The 13,997-nt window shown below is 49.5% G+C and overlaps 1 protein-coding gene across 1 annotated transcript in view; it reads right to left on the bottom strand.

Annotated features, from left to right (window-relative positions):
* Nucleotides 1–13,997, bottom strand: part of adgrb1a (adhesion G protein-coupled receptor B1a) — a gene marked incomplete at its 5' end in the record, with an annotated part of 143,903 nt that overhangs the window by 26,579 nt on the left and 103,327 nt on the right. The window contains 6 exons of the mRNA XM_079240472.1: nt 882–967; nt 3,775–3,841; nt 4,015–4,084; nt 4,158–4,308; nt 4,383–4,485; nt 7,026–7,129. Coding sequence (XP_079096598.1) covers nt 882–967; nt 3,775–3,841; nt 4,015–4,084; nt 4,158–4,308; nt 4,383–4,485; nt 7,026–7,129 — 581 coding nt within the window. The remainder of the gene's footprint in view (nt 1–881; nt 968–3,774; nt 3,842–4,014; nt 4,085–4,157; nt 4,309–4,382; nt 4,486–7,025; nt 7,130–13,997) is intronic.

Consider the following 13,997-nt stretch of genomic DNA (forward strand, 5'->3'; position numbering starts at 1 on the left):
TTTCCGGCCTGCTTTAGCGGTTAGCTAGCTGAACCGGAAGTCTGACCCGTTTCCGGCCTGGTTTAGCGGTTAGCTAGTGGAGCCAGAGGTCTGACATGTTTCCAGCCTGGTTTAGCGGTTAGCTAGCTGAACCGGAAGTCTGACCTGTTTCCGGCCTGGTTTAGCGGTTAGCTAGCGGAGCCAGAGGTCTGACATGTTTCCGGCCTGGTTTAGCGGTTAGCTAGCTGAACCGGAAGTCTGACCTGTTTCCGGCCTGGTTTAGCGGTTAGCTAGCGGAGCCAGAGGTCTGACATGTTTCCAGCCTGGTTTAGCGGTTAGCTAGCTGAACCGGAAGTCTGACCCTTTTCCGGCCTGGTTTAGCGGTTAGCTAGCTGAACCGGAAGTCTGACCCGTTTCCGGCCTGGTTTAGCGGTTAGCTAGCGGAGCCAGAGGTCTGACATGTTTCCGGCCTGGTTTAACGGTTAGCTAGCTGAACCGGAAGTCTGACCCTTTTCCGGCCTGGTTTAGCGGTTAGCTAGCTGAACTGGAGGACTGACCCCAGCAGTTTTACGTCGTCTCTGACATCCTGCCTCCCTTTATGAAAAGAAAGCTAACGGGAGAAAAAAACGGATGGATCAACAGAAGTTTACATTGAGCAACACCTGCAAACAAAGAATGCGACACATTAAGAAACATAAAACAAAGCAATGAGATGAGTCATCATCTTCATCTTGCTCAGTCTGTGCAGGACCGATAACCAGACCGCGAGAACACACACCAGGATGCTCTCCATCCTCCTGACATGAAATTTAGTGACGTCAGCTCCTTTATCAACTGACCCCCCCCCCCAGCAGGCTGGTTATGGGTCTCTGTGTGAAATGGATGTGTGGTAAAAGGCATACCCCGCCCTCTCCTTTAGTTTCATATCAGTAATGCCGTCTTTGGACACCAGTTTGTTAAAAACGAGAATCCCAATAACCATGTTAACCTGTCGAAGAGAAGAAGCAGAAGATTACAGCAGAGTAACGGCACTTCCAGCACGCCAGCATGCAGCGCCGCTCGCCGCCGACACGGTTTCATCATATCAGACATGATCAGAGTGGCATGCACATGGCTGAGTCAGAGCACACACACACACACACACACACACCATGCACATGACTGAGTCAGAGCACACACACACACACACCATGCACATCGGCACCGTAAAACCAGAAGGATAGCATATTAAACGTCAGCAGCACACATCAGATGAAGCATGAGAGGTAAAACGGAGATGAAAGGATTTTCTAAGATGAATCCCTGTTTGTGGTAAGAAGGAGGTGCCGGACGAGGCCTGTGCAGGTGGAGGCGGACTGTCTCCCGCAGCCTCCCTGTCTGATGGTTCATGTCTGTAAACTTTACATGTCTGTGAAGTCTGGAGCACAAACAGCTGAAGCTCACAGGAACTTCTTGGTTTGCTCGCTGGAGACCGAGGAAGGTTCTACTGGTCCAGGAATGTTAAACGGACGTCTTCCATCTACAGCAGAAGATTCCCAGTTCCAGCTTACTCTGCAGGTTTTCTGCTGGTTCCGACTGGTTCTGGAGCTGAATGGGAGGCAGAACCTTCACTTAGCCGACTCCTCTCTACCTTTCAGGACTCTAACGTTCTTCCTGATGAAGCTCACAGAGACGTCTGCGGGGCTTGTGGCTCGTCTTCCTGTAGCCAGCTGCCTCCATGATGAGCAGAATTCGTCGCATACTTGATGAAGTTCCTCCGAACCAGTCTTCAACACAGACACTACTGGAATTTGCCATCATCTTCCTCCAAGCAAGCACGTGAGCGCCTCAGACGTGTTTCTGCTTCTGCAGGTCTCGATAAACCGTAAAGATGAGGGTCACTTCGGATTTAACTGGCCAGGTTATGTTCAAGACACCTTTTGACCCTGTGACCCTTTGACCCCGTCAGATCGCTCCCAACACTGCCCCTACTGGTTCCTCACATACTGCAGCCTCTGAAAGCGTCACGTTCACTTCCGACGTGTTCCAACATTTCACACTGACAGAAAATAAACCAGGCGGCCATGAAATTAAAACCCACCAAGTTCTCTGCCGGATGCGTCTTTGTAGTCCAACGGCAGAGGCTGCTGGGAGACGTCCCATGATGCACTGGGACACGTCCCAGTATGTACTGGCAGACGTCCCATAATGCACTGGGAGACGTCCCATAATGCACTGGGAGATGTCCCATGATGCACTGGGAGACGTCCCAGTATGCACTGGGAGACGTCCCAGTATGCACTGGGAGACGTCCCATGATGCACTGGGAGACGTCCCATAATGCACTGGGAGACGTCCCAGTATGCACTGGGAGATGTCCCATAATGCACTGGGAGACGTCCCATGATGCACTGGGAGACGTCCCAGTATGCACTGGGAGATGTCCCATAATGCACTGGGAGACGTCCCATGATGCACTGGGAGACGTCCCATAATGCACTGGGAGACCTCCCAGTATGCACTGGGAGACGTCCCATAATGCACTGGGAGACGTCCCATAATGCACTGGGAGACCTCCCAGTATGCACTGGGAGATGTCCCATAATGCACTGGGAGACGTCCCATAATGCACTGGGAGACGTCCCATAATGCACTGGGAGACCTCCCAGTATGCACTGGGAGACGTCCCATAATGCACTGGGAGACGTCCCATAATGCACTGGGAGACCTCCCAGTATGCACTGGGAGACGTCCCATAATGCACTGGGAGACGTCCCATGATGCACTGGGAGACGTCCCATAATGCACTGGGAGACGTCCCATAATGCACTGGGAGACCTCCCAGTATGCACTGGGAGACGTCCCATAATGCACTGGGAGACGTCCCAGTATGCACTGGGATCCTCTCTGTTCTCTTGACTCTCCATGTAGAAACTTCTGACGTTGTTTCTCTTCTTCTTTCCTGGATTAAAGTTCTGCTGCTGGTCGACCTTCTGTCCTGTCCTCTACACCCCCACCGGTCCAGGAAGATGGACCTCCTTCCTGGTTCTGGTCCTGATGGAGGTTTTCCTTCCTGGTTCTGGTCCTGATGGAGGTTTTCCTTCCTGGTTCTGGTCCTGATGGAGGTTTTCTTCTCCACTGTCTCCTTGTACGGCTCCGTAAAAACGGTTCCTGTGTCATCATATGTGATGTTGTGTGTAAAGCTGACGTGAAATAAAACCACAGCAGCTCCTCTGACCTGTGACGTGGACACAGTGGTGCCCAGATGTCAAACCACACAAACCAGTTAGAAATGGATGGAAAGGTTTGCATAAAAACAAAACATGAGGAAAAAAACGGAAAAGAAGAGGAGATTTAAGGCACAGAAAGTCAAATGTTGGGAAGAAACAGATGAGGAGAGAAGAGTGGGGAATAAACAACAACAGGAATATGCTGGGAGGAAAGGATGCATGGAGTAAAAGAAAAGAAAAGAAAAGAAAAGAAGGATCAGCAGAGGGCAAACGCAAGAGGCTGGAAACAGGAGGGAGGTAGGACAGGAAAGAACGGGTAAAACCAGCCAGGGAGGAGGTGAGGAAGGGAAGAAGATCGTGACAGGTAAACATGAGAAGGAAGAAACTATGGAGAGCAGGAGGCAGAGAAGAGGGCTTCCTGATGAGTCTGCGTTTGGTAAGATGTCTGGCATCATCACATCCATTTTTACTTGGTTCTACGTGATCCGGTCCGGCGACACCGTGCCTGGGTGCATGCATGCAGAGGAAACTGCTGTGTTACATGATGGGAAAACTGCAAACAGACTGAAAGAGGAGGAGAAAATACCAAGACTACAGCTGCAGCAGGTCCAACAAACGCATAGAGAAGACCTCCTTCCAAAGACAGCCAGCAGCTACAAGAGAGGAGGATGCAGATGTGGACAGATGTGATCAGAGGAGGGATGAGAGCAGAACAAGAGGAGGATGGTGACGGGAGTAAAAATAGATGAAACAGAGGAAGAGAGACGTTAATTAGGCTGTAAACTCGTGTGACATCACAGCATGAATAGGTCAGGAGGAGGCGTACTAGCTTGGCGTTCCGTATCCCTTCGCCTTGGTGAATCCCACCGAGATCGCCACTACCAGGGCGGGGAGGCCTGGAGGGAAAGACGTGGACGTTAACAGACAGGACGCCACTCAGAGGACTAAGCATTGTGGACGTCCACCCACCCCAGCCGAGACACAGGAAGCGCTTGCGAATGATGCGGTTCCTGAGGCGACCCGTCACGGCCATGTACGACTGCCACGCCTCCGTCAGAACCCAGCAGAACGATGACAGGAAGAAGAAATGAAGGAACGCCGCGATCAGGGTGCATAGGACCTGAAACAGACAGAAGGATGAGAAGGGAGCGCATCGCTGTGGACGTGCCACGGGGCCTTCTGATTGGTCCTCACCTTGTTTCTTGTCTGCGTCTGCCCGATGAGAATGAGGGCGTTGGAGGAGATGATGGAGAGGCAGAAGTTGATGAGGATGACGGATCGCTCGGAGCGGATGTACCTGCAGGAGGAGGAGACAACGGGATCAGGATCCATGCTGTCTGCAGCACATTCATCACATTCAGACCTCCTGCAGTTTCACACATACTGATCTGCAACATGAGCACACACACACACACACACACACACACACACACACACACACACACACACACACCTGCAGTCTGCTGCAAATCATGCTCCTACGACCCCGAACCAAAAGGTCGTCACCTTGTCAACGTATGGTTCAGAAAACCATTTCAATGTTAAGAACACAGCGTGGTGGGAGGGGCAGTCTCCACCTGGAGACCAAACTGGTAGAACTGGGTCCAGAACCGGGTCCAGAACCGTCCAACACATGGTTAAAGACTGGAAGGATGGTGGGGAGCATGGTCTTCCAGGAAGAAACGTGGTGGGAAACATCCTGGAGGATGCTGACGGTGATCACTGCAACGTCTGCTGGAACCAGATGGAAGGAAACCAGCAGCACAACTCTGGACCAGTAAGACCAGTTCCACATGAACAATGTGACTGATCAGCTGTGGAGCCAGAAGAAGACCACTGATCAGAGAGGAGAACCGCGGAACCAGCAGGAAGACCGGACTCTGGACCTGCAACAAGTCCAGATCCACCCTGTTCCAGACTCATCATGTGGTCTGACGGGTCCAGATCCACCCTGTTCCAGACTCATCATGTGGTCTGACGGGTCTAGATCCACCCTGTTCCAGACTCATCATGTGGTCTGACGGGTCCAGATCCACCCTGTTCCAGACTCATCATGTGGTCTGACGGGTCCAGATCCACCCTGTTCCAGTCTCATCATGTGGTCTGACGGGTCCAGATCCACCCTGTTCCAGACTCATCATGTGGTCTGATGGGTCCAGATCCACCCTGTTCCAGACTCATCATGTGGTCTGACGGGTCCAGATCCACCCTGTTCCAGACTCATCATGTGGTCTGACGGGTCCAGATCCACCCTGTTCCAGACTCATCATGTGGTCTGACGGGTCCAGATCCACCCTGTTCCAGACTCATCATGTGGTCTGATGGGTCCAGATGTACCCTGTTCCAGACTCATCATGTGGTCTGATGGGTCCAGATCCACCCTGTTCCAGACTCATCATGTGGTCTGACGGGTCCAGATGTACCCTGTTCCAGACTCATCATGTGGTCTGACGGGTCCAGATCCGCCCTGTTTCAGACTCATCATGTGGTCTGATGGGTCCAGATGTACCCTGTTCCAGACTCATCATGTGGTCTGATGGGTCCAGATCCGCCCTGTTCCAGACTCATCATGTGGTCTGACGGGTCCAGATCCACCCTGTTCCAGACTCATCATGTGGTCTGATGGGTCCAGATGTACCCTGTTCCAGACTCATCATGTGGTCTGATGGGTCCAGATCCACCCTGTTCCAGACTCATCATTTGGTCTGACGGGTCCAGATCCACCCTGTTCCAGACTCATCATGTGGTCTCAAGGGTCCAGATCCACCCTGTTCCAGACTCATCATATGGTCTGATGGGTCCAGATCCACCCTGTTCCAGACTCATCATGTGGTCTCAAGGGTCCAGATCCACCCTGTTCCAGACTCATCATGTGGTCTGACGGGTCCAGATCCACCCTGTTCCAGACTCATCATGTGGTCTGACGGGTCCAGATCCACCCTGTTCCAGACTCATCATGTGGTCTGACGGGTCCAGATCCACCCTGTTCCAGACTCATCATGTGGTCTCAAGGGTCCAGATCCACCCTGTTCCAGACTCATCATATGGTCTGACGGGTCCAGATCCACCCTGTTCCAGACTCATCATGTGGTCTCAAGGGTCCAGATCCACCCTGTTCCAGACTCATCATGTGGTCTGACGGGTCCAGATCCACCCTGTTCCAGACTCATCATATGGTCTGACGGGTCCAGATCCACCCTGTTCCAGACTCATCATGTGGTCTGACGGGTCCAGATCCACCCTGCTCCAGACTCATCATGTGGTCTGACGGGTCCAGATCCACCCTGTTCCAGACTCATCATGTGGTCTCAAGGGTCCAGATCCACCCTGTTCCAGACTCATCATGTGGTCTGACGGGTCCAGATCCACCCTGTTCCAGACTCATCATGTGGTCTCAAGGGTCCAGATCCACCCTGTTCCAGACTCATCATATGGTCTGATGGGTCCAGATCCACCCTGCTCCAGACTCATCATGTGGTCTGACGGGTCTAGATCCACCCTGCTCCAGACTCATCATGTGGTCTGACGGGTCCAGATCCACCCTGTTCCAGACTCATCATGTGGTCTTACGGGTCCAGATGGACCTTGTTCCTGTCTAGTGTTCCTGTATCCGCATGTGGGGGAAGTCTATGATCTGGGGTTGCTGCAGCTGGTCTGGTCTTGGCTCAGCTCCAGGTTCAGGTCTAGACTGAGTTCAGCTGGTTAATGAGCAGGTTATTCCATCTTCCTCCAGGCTTGATGGGACCCAGGTTCTGGTTCAGGGAACAGGAGGCCTGATGTTCCCTGACCTGACGTCATCAGAACCGTTAGCGTGGGACCGGTGTCGGGATCTCTTACCTCCACACAGAGACGTAGATGATGATGAGCAGCAGCAGTGTAAGAGAAGACACTCCACAGCCCACGATCAGTGTCACCGACGGAAGCTGCGTCTTGTCCATGTTCTGGAAGTTACAGGAAGGAAATGTGACAGAATTAGATGTTATGATGAACATTTCTGCGAACATGAAATATTTACCAGCAGAGAGAAAGACCGTCAGGCAGGTGCTCACACACCCGCTCAGTGTTTCTGATACTTCCTCATCCTTCTACCACTTCACATGGAGCTAAGCAAAGAGCTGTGCTGCATGTCTGACAGCGTCTGTCTGCTTCAGATGCATGTAGTCCACATGTGATCCACTTCTCTCTCCAGTCTGAACAGCAGAAATCTGATCCGAGCCAGTCCACTTCCTGTCTTCCTAAATCACATCCAAACGGGATGTTGTTTAAAGTCATCGTGTCACATTTCATCTGACTATTACGTCACTGAGCGTCCGTCCCAGTCTGCGCCCAGTTTCAGGCTGCTGGACCAGTATTCAGTCTGTTCTGACCGCACAACAACTTTAAATTCACACACAAACTGACAACTGTGGCATCATATTCACTTCCATAAACATGTGAGGTCTGACTGTGAAGATTCATTATTTTCCTCATCATGTCGTCCAGTTAAAGCTGGAGTCTATCCCAGCAATCAGTGGGTGAGAGGCAGGTACACCTGGACTGGTAACCAGTCCATCACAAGGCTGGCACAGACAGACAACCACTCACACTCACTCCTAGGGACAGAGTAACCAGTTAACCCATCATGCATGTGTTTGGATGGTGGGAGGAGGCCGGAGAACCCGGAGAGAAGCAACTCATGCCGAGGCTCAAACCTTCTCGCTGTGAGGCCGCAGCATTAACCACTACTCCACCGTGCTGCCCGGAATGGAAACAACCGCACAAAAATAATCTGCTCTGAGAAAACGGAGGTGAAACGTGCAGCGTGAACGTAGCAGTGGCCGACATTTTACTGTTGGGGCGGTGGGGGATCTGGATGCTGGCTGAAAAACGTTCAGACCCACCAACCTGAGGGGTCAGCTGCTCATCTGGAGGTAAAGGAAAGGGCGCTTTGACTGAGCAGCTGACCGCCGATGTCGTCAGGAGTTGGAAGGGTTAACGAGACGTTGTGTGTGATGAAAGAGCAGAAGGTTCGGCTCAGAGTCGTCCATGTGAGCACACACACACACACACACACACACACACACACACACAGCAGATGATGGTAATGGTGAGAGAAGCCGACAGGCTGCTGCTTTCTGGCCTCAGCTCCACTGCAAGGTGACTTCAAGGTGGTTCGTGACACACTGAGTCAGCAGGAACACACACATACAGACACACACACATGCTGTGGTCAGCCTGGAGTAAATAAGCATGACAACAATCTTCAAACATGAAACCTCGCAGCCAACTGCGCGCCACATGTTAGAGGAGACACTGTCTCGGTTACCGTGGTAACGGTGTAACATGGTGGCAGAAGCTCAGTCATCATTTTGCTCTGCTTTAAACTCACGAACAGAAAAGCAGATGATGATGCAATAAGGGCTTGTAACACTTCTGTCATCATCCTCCTCTGGGACTCAGGGAAGGCCGACACCTCAGGGTGCTGCTGCGAGCATTGAAAACGGCAGACTACAGCTACCAAGAGGGCTGTCCCCCACCCTGAAATTCAGCGGTTCCTTCAGATTTCCATCTGAACTGGAAAACTGCCACCTGCTGACATCTTCTTTCCAGTCCCACTACACACTAAAACATTCCTGATCAAAGGAGATGTTAGCAGAGTACCTGCCATCATTTTCCCAGCATGCATCAGATACAGTCTCAGATATTCAGCTTGGAATAAAGCTCTGGACCAGAGAGCAACACGTCCAACATCAACGTCATCAGCAATAGTCCAAATGACGCCTAACGCTGCTCTCCCCATGCAAATAAAGGAATAAATAATTTTCTGTTGGCTTAGGGTCAGGAATCATACATCCACCTCTGCCACTGGGTGGTGTCCAGGTGGGGAGCAGAGGGTTGTTGTCTTGATGGGCGGGGGGTGGCTGGACACGTCGGGACTGAGCCATGAGGGACTCCTCCAATGCCTCTGCCTACACCCACCCCTCTCTGCTTCAAAAAACTGTCTGAGTTTATAGCCTGTCTTGTATCTGTGCTTGATGTGTGCACAGTGGCCAAGTTAATTAAATCCCTCTGATTAATCTGCACTGCTGCAAGTTCCTCCTCTGAAAGCACATGGGGATAAGGAGAGATTATAGGTGTGGTGAGGCGGAAAGACGTCCATTGAGTAGCGGAATGTGCCGAGCAAGCGGTGCACAGACTCGTGCGTTGACCGACCTCGACTGTAAGCAAGTTGCCAGCCTGGCCCAAACTGGCAAACTGGTGGGAGTTCCGGAGCTGGTCCGCAGAATTGATTCAAGCGTTGAGCGGATGTCTGATCATATCGGTGGAAGTTGACCCCACCACCCCCACCTTCCCTAGCATCAGGCTGTTTGGAGCTGCCAGCATGTGAGACCAGTCATGGACTCAAGGTCAAGGGCAAACTATCTATATCTTGCCATATCTATATCTTGCTACCTATATCTTGGCACAACCCTCCTGAGAAAGGAATGGGATGTTCATTGATGCTCTGTCCTCCTCCCTTGTGCCCCTCCCTCACCCTCTGACTCACCACCTTCCTAGACTGTGTGTTGTCTATTGTCTGAATTTGTGCTTATGTGTATCTGAGGTGGGGGTTTTTTTTGTCTCTCCACCAGACTGCACCGTCATGAGCCACAGTCTGGTGGTACCTGTTTTTTTGCCCTCCACCTTAGATCCTAATGTACCTCTGTTCTTATCTTTTGTAAGGCTGGATTTCCGGCTGCGAGGCCTAGGCTACTCGGACCTGTGACCTGTTAATTATGTTAAATGTTTGTCTGTTAAAAGAATGTTGTTTCTGAACCTGAATTTCCTCTCGGGGATTAATAAAGTTTACCTAAACCTAAAAACTGAGATGGACAAAGTCGTACTTCCTCCACATGCCACGACAGACTTTAGCTGGAGGTCTCAGTGTCCAAACAAAAGTGTTTGGACACTGTGAGTAACATCCACAAGTAAGTTCCCACTTCAATGATCAACCCAAGCATAGGCCTGTCACGGAAACAAATATTGTCATGCGATTGTCTCAGAAATGATTGCGATAGATGATAATATCACGCTAAGCGATTATTGTTGTCATTTTGAGACCATTTTTAACTAAAATTACAATATTACTGAAGAACAAACCAGATCAGGTTTGAACTACAGGAATCTACTGTTGCTCCATTGTTTACGAGACGGAGAATTCAGCACCGAATAAGACCGTAAGACCATATCATGTGATCTACAGATCCTGGTGTTTTAACAAAGGGACTTTTGCAGGGGGGGGGGGGGGGGGGGGGGAAGGGGAGACATACCAGAAAACAAAAAATAAAAAGATATTGCACAAACTCCAGCCCTACCTGGCAATATCTGCGTCCAACTAGACCTGCACCAGTCTGACCAGCACTTCTCTGTGATGGTCCTACTGTCTGATTTCTGGCTTGTGTTGTTCTCACTCTTACATGTACGTTGCTTTGGAGAGCAGAATAGAATAGAATAGAATAGAAAAAAGTGTCATCTTTGGTTGAGGCAATCGCTGAGCTGGATTTCTCCTTTTTCTCTTGGCCAGTGGTTGTTCTGGGGTCCTTCGCCCTGAACACGCTGCTGTTATGACTGCGTAACGTTGTCCAGGTGGGTTAGTCCACAAAAGCAAAGCGCAGTGTGAAAACAAACCAAACCAGGAGCCAGTTCATCCAGAATTCCTCTCCCAGCGGAACCGAGTCTCACTGACCATCCTGGTGTAAAAGCACCCTGCGATGCTTGAGACCACTAACCTGGCAGCTGTTCCTTTGCCTCTGACTTACACTCAGCCAATGAAAACCCTTTACAAAACCACACAAACACACATTTCCCAGTTATAAAAAGATCATATTTAGGGTTTAAATCCATTCTTTTTAAGATGAAACAATCACTCTGCTGGTTGTCTTGATGTTACTAAAACATAACAAATCATGGCTGAACAACAATTCAGACGCAGATGACTAGGCAGACGAAACGTTGGCTCATACTGCTGGATATCGGACCAAAGCACGACTGCAACACAAACTAGAACACTTTTCTCTTATCACATCAGTGACACAGCTGTTTCGTTTTATCAAACATACATTTAGAAAACTACCAAATAAATCTACTAAATATCATCAAAAAAGTCAATTTCAACAACTTGATGACATTAAGACGTAACTAGGATGACAGCTGGAGCTCACTTATAACATGTTGTCTTTTATAAAGACACCACGGAATCTCATGTTTTCATCTGCAAGTCAATACACATAATCCATATATACTTTATGTTCAGTGATACATAGTAGTAGCTAATGTATGATACTGAGAGAATGCAGCTCTTATCATCATGTGTCCATTCACAGCTCTGTATGACGAGAGCAGATACAGCAGATCTATTTATAGATCTTTTGATAAAATCACTCAGACGTCTCTCTGCAAATTCTGTTTTGCATATTTTTATCTGATAAAGTCTCACTTGTTACGTTGTGTTTCACGTTCCACTGATGCATATACTGATATCTCCATTATAAGACTAATATATATATATATATATATATGCATGTATGTATGTGTGTGTGTACATACTGTGTATGCTTACAGTATACGTATAAAACCGAGATATAAAGCCGCTTGTCTCTCCTTTTACTTGTGAAATCCAGCAGTAATGTACTGGCACATCTTTACTGAGACCAGTTAGCTTACACTCATGTGAAGCCGAAAAGCTTTGCAGTAGGAATGTGCTTTAGACAATCACCACTGATTTTAACATCCATGATTTACATAACGTGCAGACACATAGAAACGGTTTACCAGAGTCAGACCAGTTCTTTGCTTTTACAATGTTGGCTGGTTGGCCGCTGGCTTCTGACAGCACATCCACAGCAAACACACAAGCTAACAGCATCCAAGCTCGTTCGTTCAGCACACACAGGTCAGGTCGTAGCAAAAAAACTGGGTTTGGGGGCTTTTCCTTCACACTGCATGGATTTTTTCTCTGTTTCCTTCTAATGTCTGCAGCAAACTGAGTAAAATGGACACAAGAGGTGGCAGCAGGGAGCAGAGGATGTGGATGGCAGAGGGTGAACAGGCGAGCTGAAATATAATGTAGCATCAGAGCATGAAAAATGGTGAGATGAAAAAACTGAGGGGGAAGAGAAGGACGGAAGAACGAGAGGAGAGGAAAAAAAGCTATAAAAGGAAAAAAGCAGGTTGGGGTGTTTGTCATGCTGGAGCTGTAGGAGTTGAGCTGCACACTGAGCAGCTAGGCCATTACAAGCTAGTATGTGTTGCAGTAGGAATAATTAGCATGGTGGCCATGGCTGTCTGACAACATAATAGAGTGTGGGGGAAGGGTTAGCAGAAGGAGGAAGAACAGCAGCCTCTTCCTCCATTTTCTGGCAAAAGCAGCAACAACCATTCAGCTTCCCTCAGAGAGCGTGATAATTGCTGGCTGCAGGAGAACTGAGCAGGCGGCGGTGAGCACAGGTGAAGGCTGGCTGCTAGCACGGTACGCTGAGGCCACCCCATCATTCCAACATGCATTATGGTTGGCTGGAATTCACATGTCGCAGATGTGAACAGAACAAGACTGAGCATCCGAAGATGCCAGCAGCTCTGTGGGGATGCACACGCTGCACAGAGGTGCAGCGCTGAATGCTAATGCTGCTTTGACCAGCATCCTCCTGTACGTTTAGCATTTCCATGCTAACAATGGTTCTAAAGGATTTTTCCCCATCACATGTGGAAACGTGTTCATGGAAACATGTTAAAGGTTTGCAATCATCTGGAAATGCAGCTTTTAGCGAGGAGGATCTGTTCACTACATCAGTTTGTATGTCTGTGACCACAAAGAAAATTCTTACTTATTATTACGCATCAGAATTATGCCTATAAATTCTCCATCACGTTATCAGCTCCACCACTTCCACTGCTTTCAACAGGAATATCTCATCAGCCAATCACACAACAACTCAACATAATCAGACATGATGAAGACGACCTGCTGAAGTTCATGCTAAGCATCCGGATGAGGAAAGGAGGAGATGTAAGAGACTCTGAACGTGTCATGTTGGTCTGAGTATTTACTGGGATTTTCCACACACAACCATCTCCAGTGTTTCCAGAGAAGGAGGATGGAGACACTGGTTGGACATGAAAGACAAACGGAAATCCAGTAAGCACTGGTTCCCACTATGATAGGCAGATCATCTAATATCTTCTGATGGAAACTTACAGCAGGATGATGCACCATGTCACAAAGCTCACATCATCTCCACCATGACGATGAGTTCACTGTCCTCCAACGGCTCCACAGTCACCAGATCTACATCCAGCAGAGCAGCTTTGTGGTGGAACGGGAGATTCTCATGGTGATGAGGTGGAACGGGAGATTCTCATGCTGATGAGGTGGAACGGGAGATTCTCATGCTGATGAGGTGGAACGGAAGATTCTCATGGTGATGAGGTGGAACGGAAGATTCTCATGGTGATGAGGTGGAACGGGAGATTCTCATGGTGATGAGGTGGAACGGGAGATTCTCATGGTGATGAGGTGGAACGGGAGATTCTCATGGTGATGAGGTGGAACGGGAGGTTCTCATGGTGATGAGGTGGAACGGGAGATTCTCATGGTGATGAGGTGGAACGGGAGATTCTCATGGTAATGAGGTGGAACGGGAGATTCTCATGGTGATGAGGTGGAACGAGAGATTCTCATGGTGATGAGGTGGAACGGGAGATTCTCATGGTGATGTGGTGGAACGGGAGATTCTCATGGTGATGAGGTGGAACGGGAGATTCTCATGGTGATGAGGTGGAACGGGAGATTCT

Source organism: Telmatherina bonti, assembly GCF_933228915.1.
Source record: "Telmatherina bonti genome assembly, chromosome: 5".
Lineage (NCBI taxonomy): Eukaryota > Metazoa > Chordata > Actinopteri > Atheriniformes > Telmatherinidae > Telmatherina > Telmatherina bonti.